Source organism: Schistocerca nitens, chromosome 5, assembly GCF_023898315.1.
Source record: "Schistocerca nitens isolate TAMUIC-IGC-003100 chromosome 5, iqSchNite1.1, whole genome shotgun sequence".
NCBI classification, from domain to species: domain Eukaryota; kingdom Metazoa; phylum Arthropoda; class Insecta; order Orthoptera; family Acrididae; genus Schistocerca; species Schistocerca nitens.
In genome coordinates, this window is record NC_064618.1 from 277,789,377 (window position 1) to 277,808,685 (window position 19,309).

Consider the following 19,309-nt stretch of genomic DNA (forward strand, 5'->3'; position numbering starts at 1 on the left):
GGTGGGCCCTGCTCATAATGCTTGAAACATTCTTAGTTGGGGGAGAGATCCAGCAATGTCACCAATCATATGCTGGCTCCTTCATTTGGGATTTCCTACTCCAACATTTGCCTGACACGGAAGTTCACTCCCAGCCTTCATGGCCTATGAATTCATCCTTACATGAAGTCCCTAAAATTTCTCAAGCTTTCACACTCGAAACCGGAAGCCAGTAGGAGATTCAGTCCACTGCATCTGCCATCCCCAGCAGTAAGACAGTAAACACTTTCCATAGGCACAATAGGAAGACACTTTTTTGTGTCAGTGGCTGCAGTAAACATGTCAAGCCGTGCTGGTGCAACCGCCTTCAGGCACATGAACAGGACAACAACGCTTCCCGAGTTTCTGAACACTCTCTCTCTTGTAACTAATTTTCATAATATTTTCTGTGTTCTTTGTTTTAATAGAATTCCAATCTGCATCCTCTACCTTCATGTCTTTGGTGTTTCCACCAACATCCTCGTTCCTGCTGCCCACATCAATTGGCTACTTGTTTTTTGTTCAGCATTACAAGGCAACCGAATCAGATTGGCAATGGTGATTTTTTCTTATATGGTCTTCGCACACTGTGTTGTGTGTGCTCCGTAAGCTGTCTCCCACAAAACATTCTGAAAGTGTGTAGGTTGTCCAACGCCCAGAACCGTGGGTACAATGTGGAGTCTGGTTCTCAGTCTCGTTCACAGGATTTCATCACTGCTCTGTTCCTGAAGCAATGCACTCTGTTGAAACACTGAGCTGTTCTGCTACTGGTCTACCTGTCAAACTGGGTATCATGTTACAAGTGAGGAAGTTTCTTTTCAGGTGGATCATGTTCTCTTACGACTACTACAACCTATGCTGCATTAGACTCTCTTGTGCTGGAGCCTTCTCACTAGAGAATGGCCATGACATGTGCGCGAAAAGTGTTTTAGGTATAGAAGTCTCCAATAAAACTATTTCACACAGCTTTCCTTTCTGACTGTTAATTCTGGTAATGTGGAAAATATCTTTGGTTAGACGTATTCAAACAGTTTGGGTTTTCCAATTTAGAGTGTGTGTGTGTGTGTGTGTGTGTGTGTGTGTGTGGTTTCCACGGTGATTCCAGTTCACACCATTGACAATCTGAATGCCTCTTATTTGGATCTGTTTACCCTCAGTTCAGGATGGGCTGTGGATGTAACCATCGAAATTCCTTTAAAACGAGGGCTCGTGCCTTGCTTTGTGTAGGCTCACCTGATTCCGCACGTCCTGCTAGACATAGTTAAGACAAAACTGGACTGGCTGAAAGCCCTCAAGTTGATTATCCCTGTATCATTGAGCCAGTGGGCTTTTCCCCTTGTAATGATGAAAAAGACAGATGGCTCTCTCCACCTGTGTGATGGTTTTAAGTCTGTTAACGCCCAAGTCGTCATCAATACTTTTCACATTCCCCATGCGTAAGACCTGTTTTCCAAGTTACAAAACTGTGCCTGTTATACTAAGGTCGATTTGTCAGAGGCATACCTACAGCTGCCACTGCACCCGGAATTTTGGAATCTGATGTTGCTCAACATACTCTTTGGCCTCTACAGGTATAACAGACTGCCCTTTGGTATTCCCAACATGCCAATGGAGCAGTTAATACAGGATATTCCTTCAAGTTGCAATTGTTTAGATGACATCATAGCAACACAGGCATAAACTGATGAACACCTCCATAATTTGCAATCTCTCCGGACTGTGGCGTAGCTTTTTTCACACTTCAATGGGCTCTCCAACTGGCATCATGCCTTGCCCATTTTCACCAGAAATGGCTCTCCTTGCCACAGACGCCTCGCAGCATGGGGTCGTGGCGAAGCAGTCCCACAAGGAGGCGGATGGCTGTGAACATCATATTGCGTTCATGTCCAAAACACTCATTGCTGTCCAATGCAATTAGTCCCAGGCTGAAAAAGAATCACTGGACACCACTTACATAGTAAGAAATTTCACACCTATTTTAAGGTGTCAAATTCTAGCTGTTGAATAGTAACAACCTATTGCTTACACAGTTTGGGCCACATTCTGGCCTCCTGGACTGAACAGCGCAAAGGTTGCAGCATAGGGGATTGCTCTTACTGGCAAATACCTATGACATCATCTTTCAGCCAACCAGACACCACGCATACTCTGATGCTTTGTTCCACCTTCCAGTTGGCCCTGATCTGGAATTTGACACCCAGCAAGTTGTCATCTTTCACCTGGATTCAGACTCTACATTGGGCCTGCATGACTTTCCCTTTGATGCTACACTGATTGCAGCCCAGACAAGAGCACATCCTAATCTCGGTACAGTAACTAAATGAGTTAAATATGGGTGGCCACCACATATCGAAGTGGAGGAACGTGACTGGCTCAGAACATTCCTTTTCCTTGAAAAACCAGCTGTTACTCTGTGATGGTGTTCTCTGCAGCAAATAGAACTTGATCCGCCTTGGGTCGTTATGTCCCGGGCTCTGCACCCCACAGTTCATGTCTTCCTATATGTAGATTACTGGTGTGTATCCCACATGCAACAGACACCACCAGGCATACTGGACGGCCATCAAGACAAGCATCGAGGTGAGGCCAAGCTCAAGTCTTGCACAAAGTGTTCACAATAGCAATCTGCACCCCTCAAAGTGTTCTCATGCTTGTCCGCATCAAGCCCTTGGGAGTGCCTCCACAAAAGCTTTGCTGGTCCTTCCTTACATTGGATGAGGTAGCTTGTGGTAGACTCGTACTCCAAATTTCTGAATATCTGTCCCAAGGGCTCCATGACAATGGCAAACACCAACTGTCACTCAGACTATGGCCCTCCAGTTTTCCTCTGCTCAGTTTTCCAGATCCTGTGAAGAGTGTGGGATATGATACCTAACAGTAACACTTCAACCTCAGTCCAATGGGTAAGTGGAACACATGGTGCGGACTTTGAAAGAGAAGATGAGAGCCCTGGCACAATCCACACCATCGGACAATATCCTCACCTTGTTCTTGGCCACCTGAATTGCAGAGAAGATCCCTGTTGAACTGCTCCCCCAATGGCAGCCTTGCACCTACCCCCCCCCCCCCCCTCTGCTCTTACCATCAGACACTCATCTTTCCTGGTCCCCAGTCCATCCCCAAAACTAGGCTGGCACTCTGGTGAGTGTCCAATTGTTTGGATGCCATCCGACATGGGTACCAATCAACACCCAGGTTCCACTAGGCCGCCAGAAGTATGAGGTTTCCGCAGAGAGACACCTCTGGAGCACCACCAGAACTAGCTGCACCTCAAGATACTGTGAGCGTGCCCCTCTGGTGAGTACAACCTGCATCCGCTGCTTTGTAAGCCACAGGCAACTCCTCTCCTTTGCGATCAATGCCGGGCCCCTGATGACCTTTTCGCCATTGACTGGACTCCAGCACCACCTGCGTAGCTGGAAGTCATCGATGTGGAGATCCAGGACCTTCTGGCTACAGCTCCAGCGGTGGCGCCCCCACACCCTAAGCGGAGCTAGCACAAGTTGGGCCACTTCTGCACCTATGTGGCATCTATGGGATAGGAGTGTAGTAGCAGACTCTGATGGCAACAGAGCTGTCACCACTGGCAGACATCGATCCCTGCCTCCAGTTCTCACCAACCGTAGTGCTGCAACCTATGAACTGTCTCTGCAAGAAACACATTGGGAAGAGTACTCATCCCCAGAACTCATGTCATGTCACCTGGCAGGACCCCGTGACCACCGACTGGCTATAACTATGCACTTGTCGCACAGATAACTTATTCTCTTATGTGCTCGCTTTATGGAAGATTCACTGTATCGGTCACTATCTGCTGATAACTTCCGCTTTGATTTTGGACTACATATGGACTTTAACATTGGCCGGCTTATTTGTGCGACATCAAACGCATTACTGATTTTATTGTGTGTTTCTATTGTGTCAGTGTAATAAGCCAAATAAATTGTGCTCGTAACTGCCGATTTCTACAAAATTGGAACAGTGCTGTGACCGCACTGTTTTAGTGGGGAGTTGTTTGTTCTACTACAAACTTTGCTTGTAAGTGCAAAACATCTACACTGCCTTCACATTCTACACACTGTACAGGTCTTGCATATAAAATCAAAATTTAATAGAATAGAAAATACCTCTGAACAACAGAAAAATCAAAATAATAGTGGGAGTATTTAGAAAATGACAAAATTTATTAGTTTCTATTAAAATTTTACACAACTTACAGAAGCAGTGGCAAAACAGACACCCCAGTCTCCGACAGTTTCTTCCGTCATGTTTGACAATGCAGTTTCAATGACCGGAGACAAAAATTTCCACATTGAAGATGCCTTCTCAAAAGGCCAATGTTTCGAACCTCGAATAATTCCTAAGGCACATAAAAAGCTTAAAATATAATGTGCTTCATCTAAAGTTGAACACAAAAGCAGCAGAAATGTTATTTTAATAAACAATTTAAAACACAAAAACAAAAAATTGGAATCATAGCAGTCTGTCAATTCTTTGTTTGCCTCTGCAAGTAAGTTTCTAAAAATTTCTTACTGGAATGAATCTCTTACCTGCTATAATTTCTGCTGCACAGCGTTGACTACTTTCATTTTTATCAGCCACCAGATCCTCCAGATGATGGGAGAAATACCTCAAATATGCATCTCCATGATTCCGAAACAAACCCTGTAAAGTACACAACATACTACTCAAGCAAAATGAGACCGCATTTGACAACTCAAAAACTTCATTTATACAAGTTTAGTCCAAATAAAACTTAAACATCACTTGATGAATTTTCATGGATTGCATACATTCTAATGAAACTGACAGGTACGAATTTCATACCTGTTACAGATACACATGGTGTCCAAGCATACCCATGCCCCATTATTTTGTACAATTGGTGACACTAGTAGTTGTTTTATTGGCATACCTGCTTTGTAGCTCACGAAAAGTACATTGTCTGTACTGTATTGTTTCAGCTGTGAAACAATGGTTGATGTGACCAGACACATTTACTTTATTCAGGAGCAATTAGTCGCCTGTGTGTGGGTGCATAAACGTCCACAGACAGGGCAAATGACACAGGTAATGAGTGTCTTTAAAGATCAATCTGGTGAGGTAATAACTCATAACTCAATTCTGCCTAATTGGAAGAAACATGCTTTTTGTTCCAGGCAGTGCCAAAGAGAGACCATGTAGTGGACATAAGAAAATGCAAGAGCCAAGTGTCATCATCACTCAATGAATCAAACAGTTTCCAACAATTCTATTCAAAACACTGCAGCTAAACCTTAGGAACCACAGTCAATAATGCATGAACACATTAAACTGAAAATTAAAGGATTTAGACCAGTGCCTGTGAATGAATTAACTGTCAATAACCTACAATAGCAAATTTCAGCCTGCCATGCTTTGTTGACACAATTATCAAATCTTATGAATTTGTGATGTATTAAAGTTAAATCATGAGAAAAGTGGTTTTCTGGTCAAAAACCAATCCCTTTTATGTGCAAAAGTTAGAAAGAAATCCACTTCATGTTATGATATACGCTGGAAAGTTATCTTGATACCTGTTCAGAGAATATCTTTATGAAGGGTATGTGAATGAAAATTATTATTTGGCACACTGAAAATGCTGTTCTTAATGAACAATTTCATGGCTGCTTGATTGGGCATGATTCAGCGACATCTCCAGCCCCACTGAAATGGTGACTATGAAACCTACACATTAACATGCCAGAAAATTCATCAGGGGGAATAATCATGTCCTATGTGATTCAATGTCAATACAGTACTAATTAAGTACTGTATGCAAGTGTTGAGAAAGCCTCATAAAGTGTAACCTGTGATACCTCCACAAGATGTCTAGGACATAGAGATATGCAAGTTCCTGTGTAAGGCACAACGATTCACACACAGATCCAATGGATATGTAGTTTTTATATCCAAATTGTTTTGACCTAGATATAAGAGAGATTTTCAGATGCAATGTACATTGAATAATTCAATAAGAAGTCATACACTGTAAATTTCTATTTTTGGCTACTTGTCAAGTGTATCAATATGACATGCCTCTCATTCACAACACAAGTCAGAACAGTATTTTCTGATAAATGTGCGACATACCATAACACACACAGAAGCCTTCCCCCAGCCCAAGTCTACGGAAAATCCCCGTTGTGTGCAAGAGTTGGAAAGTAACCCATCTCATGTTATATCTAAATCTACATCTATACTCTGCAAACAATCATGAGTTGCATAGCAGAGATGTCCCGCTGAACCACTCATTGGGGTTTCTTCCTGTTCCACTCATGTATGTAGTGTGGGAAGAAAGGCTGACTGGTTGGTTGGTTGGTTGGTTGGTTTGAAAGAGGGGGGAAGGGACCAAACTACTAGGTCATCGGTCCCTTGTTCCGAATAAAACAATGCCACAAGGGTGAGAATAAGACAAGCACAACTGACAACACGAAACGGAGGGAAAGGAAAAAACCACAAGAATGACGGAAGGGTAACAAACACTTAAATGGATAAAAGGGGACAAGAAAACCACAGAAACGCAAGAAACAGGCAGAAGAGATTAAGATGACAAAACAGATTACCATGGTTGGCTGACCATGAGAATAAAAAGGTGAAGTAAGCCACTCTGCAACACATTAAAACCTCCACCCTAAAAGCCCTAGGTTGGAGGACACAGAGAGACAAAAGGACATGCGCCAAAACTTAGATCAAATCATAAAACCCACCCTCACGAATAAAACATAAAACTATATCAGCCAATGAGGTGTTGTACGATAAAATTAGCGGCAACAAGTTCGGTAACTGAAGATTTCGTCGCAGGGCAGTCAAAGTGGGACAGTGCACCGGAATATGGGCCACTGTCAACCAGGTGCCACATCGACACTGAGGCGGGGCTTCATGGAGCAGGAGGTAGCTGTGGGTCACCCAAGCATGGCCAACGTGGAGCTGGCAGAGAACCGCAGAGTCCCTGCAAGAGGCCCGTATGGAGGACTGCCACACATTCATAGTCTCCTAAATGACATGCAGTTTGTTGTGCATACTGACACTATGCCATTCCATCTCCCAAAGCCGAAAAACCTGGCGGTGTAAAACAAATGTAGGTCAGTTATTGAAATTCCAATCTCTATAAACGGTTTCCGTGTAGCCTGTTTGGTCAGCCTGTCAGAAAGTTCATTGCCTGGGATTCCGACGTGTCCTGGGGTCCAGACAAATACCACTGAACGACCGGACCGTTCCAGCGCATAGATGGACTCCTGGATGGTCGCTACCAAAGGATGACGAGTGTAGGACTGGTCGATAGCTTGTAGGGTGCTCAAGGAGTCAGTACACAGAAGAAACGACTCCTCAGGGCATGAACGGATGAGCTCAAGAGCATGAGGTATAGCCACCAGCTCTACAACGAAAACACTGCAGCCATCGGGCAAGGAATGCTGTTCAATATGTCCTATGTGGACATACACAAAGCCGGCGTGACCATCAGCCATAGAGCCGTCGATGTAAACCACTTCATGGCCTCAGTACAAGTCAAGAATTGAGAGGAAGTGACAGCGGAGAGCCGTGGGGTGAACTGAGTCCTTTGGGCCTTGTGAAAGGTCCAGGCGAAGCCGTGGCCTAGATATACACCATGGATCTTGAGTATAGGTGGTAATGGCAAGGACTCCAGTTCAGATAGAAGGGATCGGACACGAACTGCAATTGTAAGCCCTGACCTGGGCCACCGATGCGTGACATGAACCACTGTGGGTGGGAAAAGGAGACGGTAATTTGGATGTGCAGGAGAACTATGAACGTGTGCAATGTAACTGGCGAGCAGTTCCACACACCTGACCTGCAATGGAGGGACTCCAGCCTCCGCCAGGACGCTGGTCACCGGACTCGTCCTAAAAGCTCCCATCACTAATCAAATGCCACAGTGGTGCACTGAGTCGAATAAACGCAATGCTGAGGGTACCACCGAACCATAAACCCAACTCCCATAGTCAATGAGGGATTGAACAAGGGCTCTGTAGAGCGGCAGCAGCACAGAGCAATCTGCACCCCAGTTGGTGTAGCCCAGGCAGCGGAGGGCATTAAGGTGCTGCCAGCACTTCCGCTTAAGCTGACGAATGTGAGGAAGCCAAGTCAGTCGGGAGTCAAAAACCAGTCCTAAGAATCACATTTCTCCACTGCAGTGAGGGGATCATCAGTAAGGTAAAGTTCTGGTACCGGATTTTTTTTTAAATTTTATTTACACGTCAAGTTCCGTAGGACCAAATTGAGGAGCAAATCTCCAAGGTCATGGAACGTGTCAGTACATGAACTTACAACATAAAAGTAATAACAGATAAAAATAAATGTTCATGAACCTGCAAGAAAATCAGTCCATAAGTTTAAGCAAACGCTATCAGCTATACAATGAGAATCAGCTTAATTTTTCAAGGAACTCCTTGACAGAATAGAAGGAGTGAGCCATGAGGCAACTCTTCAGTTTCAATTTGAAAGCGCGTGGATTACTGCTAAGATTTTTGAATTCGAGTGGCAGCTTATTGAAAATGGATGCAGCAGTATATTGCACACCTTTTTGCACAAGAGTTAAGGAAGTCCGATCCAAATGGAGGTTTGATTTCTGCCAAACCGAGTGACAGCTGCTTATTGTTGGAAATAAACTAATATTGGTAACAAGAAACGACAATAAGGAATACACATATTGTGAGGCCAATGTCAAAATACCCAGATTCGTGAACAGAGGTCGACAAGAGGTTCGTGCACTCTCACCACTTATTGCCCGAACCGCCCGTTTCTGAGCCAAAAATATCCTTCTAGAATGGGAAGAGTTACCCCAAAACATAATACCATACGACATAAGTGAATGAAAATAAGCAAAGTAGACTAATTTACGTGTCAACGTATCACTCACTTTCGATACCGTTCGAATAGTGAAAATGGCAGTATTAAGTCTTTGAACAAGATCCTGAACGTGGGCTTTCAACGACCGCTTACTATCTATCTGAACACCTAGGAATTTGAACGTTCAGTTTCACTAATCATATGCCCGTTCTGTGAGATTAAAACATCAGGTTTTGTTGAATTGTGTGTTAGAAACTGTAAAAACTGAGTCTTACTGTGATTTAATGTTAGTTTATTTTCTACAAGCCATGAACTGAGGTCATGTACTGCACTACTTGACACCGAGTCAATGTTGCACACAACATCCTTTACTACCAAGCTAGTGTCATCAGCAAACAGAAATATTTTAGAGTTACCCATAATACTAGATGGCATATCATTTATATAAATAAGGAACAGGAGTGGCCCCAACACTAATCCCTGGGGCACCCCCCACTTGACAGTACCCCACTCAGATCCCACATCACAGCCGTTATCAACATTGTGAATAATGACCTTTTGCTGCCTGTTGCTAAAGTAAGAGGTGAACCAATTGTGAGCTACTCCCATTATTCCGTAATGGTCCAACTTCTGGAGCAATATTGTGAGATCAACACAGTCAAATGCCTTTGTTAAATCAAAAAATACGCCAAGCGTCCGAAACTTTTTGTTTAGCCCATCCAGCACCTCGCAGAGAAAAGAGAATATAGCATTTCAGTTGTCAAACTACTTCTAAAGCCGAACTGTACATTTGATAGCAAATCGTGTGATATAAAATGATCAATTAACCTTAAATACACAGCCTTTTCGATAACTTTTGCAAACAATGATGGCATAGAAATAGGTCTAAAATTATCTACATTATCCCTTTCTCCCTTTTTAAGAAAGCGGCTTTACTACTGAGTACTTTAATCGCTCAGGAAACTGACCATTCCTACAGGAAAAATTACAAATATGGCCATTCCTACAGGAAAAATTACAAATACAGGGCTAACATGTGCAGCACAGTACTTTAATATTCTACTAGACACTCCATCATAACCATGAGAGTCCTTAGTCTTCAGTGATTTAATTATTGACTCAATCTCCCTCTTGTCTGTATCACAGAGGAGTATTTCAGACATCAATCTCGGAAAGTCATTCGCTAAGAAATTTATATGATTTTCTGTAGAAACTAAATTTTTATTTAATTCACCAGCAATGTTCAGAAAATGGTTGTTACATACTGTACATATATCTGATTTATCAGTAACAGAAATATTATTACTGCGAACTGACTTTATATCATCAACCTTGTGCTGCTGACCAGACACTTCCTTCACAACTGACCATATGGCTTTAATTTTATCCTGTGAATTAGCTACTCTATTTGCATACCACATACTTTTTGCCTTGCTGATAACATTTTTAAGCACCTTACAATACTGTTTGTAATGGGCTACTGTAGCTTGATTGTGACTACTTCTAACATTCTGATATAATTCCTGCTTTGTTCTGCATGATATCCTTATCCCACTAGTCAGCCAACTGGACTGTCCATTACTGCTAGTATCCCGTTTAGAATGTTCTAATGGAAAGCAACTCTCAAGGAGCATGAGAAATGTGTTATGGAAAGCATTGTATTTATCATCTATATTATCGGCACTATAAACATCTTGCCACTCTTGTAGCTTGACAAGTTTTGAAAAACTCTCTATTGCTGTTGGATTAACTTTCCTACATAGTTTGTATTAAATACGACATTGGTTTGAGTACAAAAACCTTTTAGTGTTAAAATTTGCGCATCATGGTCTGAAAGGCCATTCACCCTTTTACTAACAGAATGCCCATCTAATAATGAAGAATGAATAAAAATATTGTCTATGACTGTGCTACTGTTCCCCCGCACCCTAGTTGGAAAAAACACAGTTTGCATCAGATCATATGAATTTAGGAGATCTACCAGCATCCTTTTTCTTACACAATCAAGTACAAAATTAATATTGAAGTCACCACATATAACTACTTTCTGGTACTTCCTACAAAGTGAATCAAGAACCCTCCCTAGCTTAAGCAAAAACGCTCTGAAGTCGGGAGTTAGGGGCCCTATAAACAACAGCAATTAGAAGTTTAGTTTCACTAACTTCAACTAATGCTGCACAACTTTCAAATAGCTGTTCAGTGCAGTGTCGTGATACGTCTATGGACTCAAATGAAATACTGTTTTTTACATACAGAGCCACTCCCCCACCCCGCAAGGAACTCCTCGAGAAACAGCGAGCTAATCTGTAGCCTGGTAAAGGAAGCCTCTGAATTATCAAATTATTTAAGTGGTGCTCTGATATACCAATAATTTCAGAGCTAACATCTATTAGCAGTTCACTAACTTTATCTCTAATACCTCTTATATTTTGATGAAATATGCTAATTCCTTCTCTACTTGGAAGCATTACATCCTCTGGAGGTGAGCCCTTAGTTAGAGGCACTTCCTTTAAGCAGGTATACCTATCAGCTGACTTCATGAATGGTACAACGCTGACAGAAGTGCATAACACACGACCTTGCGGCCAAAACCTGGAAGTCGTGGGCTAAAGCCCATGACTGCACCTTGTAGATAGCTCCCTGTAGGCGCCGCTCAGCAACACCAGTACTGATGGAGCAGTACAAAACGCAGAAGTCATCTGCATAAAGACAGGGTGAGATGGATGGCCCTACAGCTGCTGCTAGACTGTCAATGGCCACTAAAAATAGAGATATACTCAATACAGAGCTCTGCGGGACCCCATTCTCCTGGATATGGGGGGAACTATGGGAGGCACCAACTTGGACACGGAAAGTACGAAGCGACAGGAAATTCTGGATAAAAATCAGGAGCAGGTCTTGGAGACCCGACTCATATAATGTGGCAAGGATATGATGTCGCCAGATGGTGTCATATGCTTTACGTAAATCAAAGAAGACGGCAACAAGGTATTGGTGTCTGGAAAAGGCTGTTCGAATGGCAGACTTGAGGGACACAAGATTATCAGTGGTAGAGCGACCCAGGCAGAAACCGCCCTGGCACGGAGCTCCAGGACCCAACTCAACCACTGACACACCATAAGTCCCAGAAGCTTACAAAGAACGTTGGTGAGGCTGATGGGCTGATAGCTATCCACATCAAGTGGGTTTTTGCTGGGTTTGAGCACTGGTATGATGGTGATCTTCTGCTAGTGTGATGGAAAGATGATATCGCACCAGACCTGGTTGAAGATCATGAGGAGATGTCGCTTGTAGTCAGATAAGAGATGTTTAATCATCTGACTGGATCCGATCTGACCCAGGAGCTGAGTCAGGCAATGTGCACTGGCACTGCTGGGGGGGGGGGGTAATTCTCCAATGCAGAGGCGCGTGCATAGTGCTCAGCAAAGTGCTTGGCAATCGCGTTTGCTTTGGTAGATAATACGCCATTTATGTTAACATTGTGAACACCTGTTGGGGCCTGGTACCCAAAAACTTGTTTGATCTTTCCCAGACTAGGGAAGGTGACATATGGCACCCAACGGTCAGGAGGTATCTCTCCCAACACTCCTGTTTCCGTCTTCTGATAAGCGGACGAATGCGGGCATGGGGCCGTTTAAAGACTATGAGGTGTTCCAGGAAAGGGTGCTGCTTATGCCGCTGTAGAGCTCGCCGACACTCCTTAATTGCCTCAGAGACTTCTGGCGACCACCAAGGGATTGTCCTTCACCGGGGGCACCCTAAAGAACAAGGGATCATTGTAGTTAACTGCTCAACCACCAAATCGATGTTACCATGTGGGGGAGATTCAATGGTGACAGAAGAAGTGAAAGTATCCCAGTCTGCCTTGTTTAAAGCCCATCTGGGCAGGCATCTGTGGGCCTGACGCCGGGGCAGTGACAGGAAGATGGGGAAGTGGTCACTATCACACAGGTCATCATGTGCTCTCCAGGAGATAGATGGGTGAAGGCCAGGACTGCAACCCGAAAGATCAATGGCCGAATATATGCATGCGCCACACTGAAATGTGTGGGGGCACCCGTATTTAAGAGGCAGAGGTCAAGTTGTGACAGTACATTTTTGACATCTCTGCCTCAGCCAGTAACCACGATGCCACCCCACAAGGGGTTATGAGCATGAAAATCTCCCAAAAGTAGGAGACGTTTAGGCAGTTGATCAACAGTGCACCCAATGTGTTCAGGGGTACTGCACCATCTGGAGGAAGATATACATTGCAGACAGTTATTTCCTGTGTCGTCCTTACCCTGACAGCCACAGCTGCAAGTGGGGTTTGAAGAGGTACAGGTTCACTGCATACTGAGTTCAGGACATAGACAAACTCCACCTGACACTCTATTACAGTCACTACGGTTCTTGTAATATCTCCTCTAGCTGCAGAGGACAGGTGTCCGCACTGTTGGGAACCAGGTTTCCTGTAGGGCAATGCAGAAAGCAGGTGTAAAGCTTAAGAGTTGCTGTAGCTCACCCAGGTGGTGGAAAAAACTGCCGCAATTCCACTGGAGGATGACATTATTGCGAGGCCGGGAAGGTACGAAATGTGCAAGGAGGCAGGTTATGCCTCAGGGTCACCTGCTGCCACTGATTGAGTATTTGTAGCCATTTCTATGGTGGATGAGGCATCAGTGAGATCCAGGTCTCCAGGGGACACTAAGATCTCCAGCGCATCCTCAGGTGCAGAATTGGTAGGGAGTGGTGGTTTTGGGGCCACCTGAGTATCCTTTTTCTTAGCAGACTTCTTTGTTTGCTTGCCCTCTTGCTTCTCTCTAGGAGCTTGCTGGGAGGACTTCTCTGACGTAGCTTCAGGCACAGAGGAAGACGTGAAGCTCTTCCTCCAACAGCTTTTGGCTCCTTGAGCCACTGGTGAGTGTCCGCCTTGCGTTAGTGGATACCTTCGGAGAGAGAGGGCCCCAAAGGACCCCTTCTGCACGAGAGGAGTAGGAGGAGGCTGTTGCTTCTCCGGTAGGGGGGAGGGGGGGGAGACCTTGCTCTTGAAGTAGGTGCTCTGGGAGCAACAGAGGAAGATTTGCCCCCAACAGTGAGGAACCACTGGCACTTGGGACAGCAATGGTGACATAGCTGCAGGATATGTTGACGTTAACCGAATAGGGTGTAATCTTTCAAATTTATGTTTAGCCTCTGTGTAAGTCAACCGGTCCAGGGTCTTTTACTCCATGGTTTTCCGCTCCTTTTGGAGTACTGGGCAGTCTGGCGAGCAGGAGGAGTGGTGCTCTCCACAGTTGATGCAAGTGGGAGGAGGCACACATGGAGTATCAGGGTGCAGTGGATGTCCGCAGTCTCGACATGTGGTGCTGTAAGTGCAGCGGGATGACATGTGCTCGAACTTCCAGCACTTAATGCACCGCATAGGGGGAGGGACACATGGTTTAATGTCAGTGGTAAACCATCACCTTAACCCTTTTAGGCAATGAATCACCCTCAAAGGCCAAGATGAAGGCACCAGTTTAACCCTGTTGTCGTTGGGTCTCCTGTAAACGCGCCAGATGAAAAGAACACCCCGCCGTTCTAAATCGGCGTGGAGCTTATTGTCAGACTGCAAGAGGAGATCGCAGTGGAAAATGATCCCCTGGACCATGTTGAGGCTTTTATGGGGAGTTACAGAAACAGGAATATCATGCAGCTTGTCACAGGCGAGTAACACTCAGGATTGGGCTGGGGATGCTGTCTGCAACAAGACTGCGCCATTTTTTACATTGGTAGAAAATTTTGGAGGTTCAAAGGCAGCAGATAAGAAGACTGTTCAAACTTGCTAGGAAAAAAGAACAATGAGCAAAATATTGACAGGCCCTTGTCAAATAAAACATTGTGATCAAGCAAGGAAAGCTATCTTCCTAGAAGGTATTCTGTGGCGAAGTGAAAAGGTACAGCTACTTGCACCAGTCTTAATTAATTTAGGAGGTACTTTAAGGAAGGACGATGGTGAGAGTATACAGGGTGTATACGCAGACAAGGAAAAAAAAAATTCCCGTATTTCCCGGTTAAAAATACACATTCTCCCGGGTGGAAACATAGTTTTTCCCTGTTAATTGACAGTATATTTTCTCTCGGAACTGTACAACTTATCAATCCTCTGAATGGTTATGGTTTTATACATGGACGTAGAATTTCCCAGTGCTTTAGAAGACGAAACTCAGGGGAAAAAACACCTTTTGGAAAGAGGTTTGATGTGCAGTAACATGTACACTGCATATTTTCGTATTACGAATTCTACCAAACACCGCACGTTACTTTCCGAAGCATTGAAATCGAGATTGCAATGCGTATTTGTAAGCCAGTCATAGCTCATGTCATGTGATCTCGCCAGCCGATGACAGCGGATATTCAGAGCTTCGGACACGTGGTGTAGTCAGCCAATAGCAACATCACTGTTAAGTACCACGAACACACGAACAGGAAAAGTTAATGGTTTAAATTAATATATATAATGTTGCTACAAGATAAACAAAGCTTTCAAATATAATATTGGTCTCTAAGGCCAATAAGCTGCAAGAGAAGCTAAGCTTTCACATATAATGTTGGTCTTTTATGCACGTATTACATTTTAAGATATATCACACAAATGTGCCAGTAAATTTTTTAATAACGACATAAAAGTGTGATGATCTGGGCTATAAATTCTTCTACATGGTTCGTCATCAAAGAGCTGATTTTTAAACGAGTGCCAGATTCACAGTGAAGGAGGCATCGACCTGATCCTAAGCTTTTCAATGTGGTTTCGGGATGTAAATTTCCTTGGGTACCAGTGCTTTGTTATCTCATGTCTGGTTCCTTGTTATGGCATAATGCCATACGTGCCAGAAGATGAAAACGTACACTTGAAATACACCGAACAGTTGAAACTAGCCAATAGTTTGAAATTAAACGCTTTGTTTCAAATATATTGACTGCCTCAGCGGAAAAGATTAATAAAAGAAAATTTCTTCGGCAAACCGAAAAAAAAATAACTTTATTGTTCTGCATGGCAATTAATGCTTGACTGTCAGAAAGGTGGAAATAAAATAAAATCTGAAACTAATAACGTATTTTAGCCTTCCGTAATTATGTGAATGTATTTTAATTCACATGATAGCTCCCGACCAAAGAAATCAATTTTGTTTCCATTTGACGTGAGTGTAGTAGACAAAGAGGAAACAGCAAAATCACTAAATGTAAACACGGGTCACTTGGAGACTACCAGCTTCCCTATTATAACTCAGACTGCTCTGCGCATCAGACTCGTATCTACGATATTTCCGAACTGGGGCAATAGTAGATAGTGGTGTCCCTCGAGCGTTTGAAATAGGACGTAAAAAAAAATCAAATTTTCAAAAATATGTTCATTTTGTAGTGCACATCTTTCTGAAGAGTCTGATACATAAAACATACGTGCCCGAGGAATTGTAAGACATGTTATTTGATCTTAAGTGTGCCAAAGTGCAGCACCACACCTCTTCACACAGCATTCTTCTATCGCACGTCACTGTATTTCGGTCTGTGGAATTGAAACATGTATATTTTGTACTGGATGCCATCAAACTATATTCAGGACAGTGGAAATTAAAATGTCCTATGGTGCCTCTCATGTTTCCAGTCGACTGGTTTGACATCCTGTCCCTCTTCTCCTTTTTTTTTTTAAAAAAAAAAAAAAAAAAAAAAAAAACTCTTCAGAAAATTTGCACCCTTTATTCTCTATTAGCTAACAACTTGCTGCTTTGTGTGACATAAAAGTAAGTATAAGATACATAAAACGAGCAAAGAGAAGAGACAAGCAAGACAGTACACATTTATTCAATCCTTAGCTCCTAGAGTTTTTTTCTCTCTTATCTTGCTACAGCTGTACATCACGTGCTTTCCTTTCTGCGAAAGGATCTGTTACCTCATCAAAGTTTGTCAAACGTTTTGCTACATGAAAAATCGAAATGTCGCTGTCTCATATTGAAAAAGCTGTAATTACAAATAGGCCCAAGAATGGTGTGGTTTCTCGACCTGATTACCTGTATTTTGTCACTGTCTGCGAGATAAAACAAAATAGGCCTTTATAATACTGCAGCAATTGTATCACACGCCAAATAAAAGAGACTGTTTTGGCAGAAATGGTCATTTTTATAACATGCCAGAATATAATTCATAAAGTACCAATATCAAATGCCTATTACGTCTACTACATGCCAAAGGCTTTATGTTAGGAAGTAGTTTTACACTTTATTCATACGCTACAGTTTCTCAAGCATAAAATCGAAAATTAGTAGTGTGAAATTTTTATATAAATTTGGAATCTTCATATTCTTCCATAATTTAAGTGATGTCACCATTTCTTCTCCTTCCTCGCTCTAACAAACAATGTTGTAATCACTAATTCTGTATCTATTCCTGCCAGTGTCAAAGCTTATTTGCCGGTTAACTTGACTAACTCTGCCAGAATAACTAGTTCAGTTATCCTGTGATTATTCTCCGGTTAGGCGTTATTACGTGTTCATACAACGCGTTTTCCGCGCTACTTCCACAATAGACCATAAAGCGGCTGCTAGCCGGAGACTGTACAACTGGCCCTTGCTAGTATATCGATCTGGCCAAAAATTTTCTGTCAAAATTTCATTTTCTTGGACACACCGAGAAGATAATACATAATCTTTCTTACCTGTTATTCCTGTTAGTCATTTATTTGCACTCTGGTAGTCTGAATCTATGGATTTCGCTGGTAATCATAACAACGCTCATCATTCACAAATCCGATCAACCACATAATCAGACAGTAGTTGGCTTTCTTTCGTTCAGCTATACTCTGCTCAGCTCATATAGCCTCTTTTGTCTGCAGGAAAGTTTATTTCTAGATGTGACGAGGATTCCACTGACAGAGACATCACGTACACTATGCACACATACACAAATCAACTTATGATTCATTCAGAAATCAACTTAGAATGTGTTCAACAATGTTCAAAAACCGACAGGGCACGTTTCAAAGTCATACATATAATCGATAGACCAACATGCGCTGGATGCTAGGCGCTTTGTGAAACAAGGATTTCTCCTCGGGAATATGTATCCCCCCCCCCCCCCACCTCGCACACGCACACTCCTAGATCCAGGGCTGCTGCGCAATCTGGCAGCTTGGGCGCACCAGTAAAATTTTTCGCAGTAGCAACTAGCTGCCCCCTGTTTTTTTTTTTTTTTTTGCTTACACAGCCAACAGCCATGTTTCTATAGCCACAAGCGGAAAAAGATACTACTCAACTGCGCATGCGAATGATTCCACTCGTAACTGCTAAAGCAAATCTAATGTTAATAGTTGTGATGCCATGCTCATCGGAGGCAATTTGTTGTTACGAACCATTGCATGGTCTTCCTAAAGCCTTTGAGACATTTTGCTGTTAGCAGACGCTTGTATGAGCTCTGTGTTTTGTTGCTGTATATGGCACATTTCCTTTGCAATTTAAGTTTTATTTCAATTTTTTTCTCTCGTTCATGTTTTATTGCTGCAGTATTATTCTGCAGTAGCAGGATACAGTAATATCCTTTGTTAGAGTATTGGTTCTTACCAGTCAAAATTACAAAAATTTAACTGAGAACAAAACCAATGAAAAATTCCCGAGTTTTTCCCAGATGTCCAGGTTGTCCCGGGTCATAGACACCCTGGTATATGAGAACAGTGGGTGAGATGCAGGACATGCTCCTCAAGACTCATTTCCCTCAATGCACTCTGGCAGACAACAAAGACCAGGAGTCAGTCCCTGAGAGACACTGGTTTACAGGTTAATCAAGGACAAACTGGGAACCTGAAAGAGACAGTGTTGGTTTCAAAAACATCCAGTGGCCCATGGGAATGTTTCAACCATTCAAGTTCCCAGGTCCAAACACAATTTTTTCAGCTCTAAAACAACAGGCAGAAGGGGCTTTAATTAGATTCCTACATAGACTCTTTAGTGTCGACCTAACAGGAAGATGGTTCAAATGGCTCTAAGCACAATGGGACTTAACATCTGACGTCATCAGCCCCTAGACTTAGAACTATTTAAACCTAACTAACCTAAAGACATCAATACACATCCATGCCCAAGGCAGGATTCGAACATGCGACTGTACCAGCAGCGGGGTTCCGGACTGAAGCGCCTAGAACCACTCGGCCGCAGTAGCCAGCCTAACAGGAAGAATCATTCCTAAATCTTGGAGGACAATTAAGGTGGTTGTCTTTCCAAAGCCAGGGAGAACTGATCATACCAAGGCTTAGACATCAATCAGTCTGTTTCCCTTCTCTGAAAGACATTAGAGAAACAGGTTAATGTGTGTGTTAAGAAAAACAGATTAACTAAGTTTCCTCTATATATAAACCAACACGCACATAACAGAGTAAATCATGTGAAACAGCACTTCATCTCAACTTGTTCGGAAGGTGGAAAAAGCTCTACATTTTCAAGAAATAGCTCTC

At 43.0% G+C, this 19,309-nt stretch overlaps 1 protein-coding gene across 1 annotated transcript in view; it reads right to left on the reverse strand.

Moving 5' to 3' along the window:
- LOC126259172 (proteasome activator complex subunit 4-like) overlaps positions 1 to 19,309 on the reverse strand; it is a 251,235-nt gene that overhangs the window by 53,594 nt on the left and 178,332 nt on the right. Inside the window, exons 24-25 of the mRNA XM_049955739.1 lie at positions 4,569 to 4,683; positions 4,236 to 4,378 (exon numbers count right to left, since the gene is read on the reverse strand). Of these exons, the coding sequence (XP_049811696.1) occupies positions 4,236 to 4,378; positions 4,569 to 4,683 (258 nt within the window). The remainder of the gene's footprint in view (positions 1 to 4,235; positions 4,379 to 4,568; positions 4,684 to 19,309) is intronic.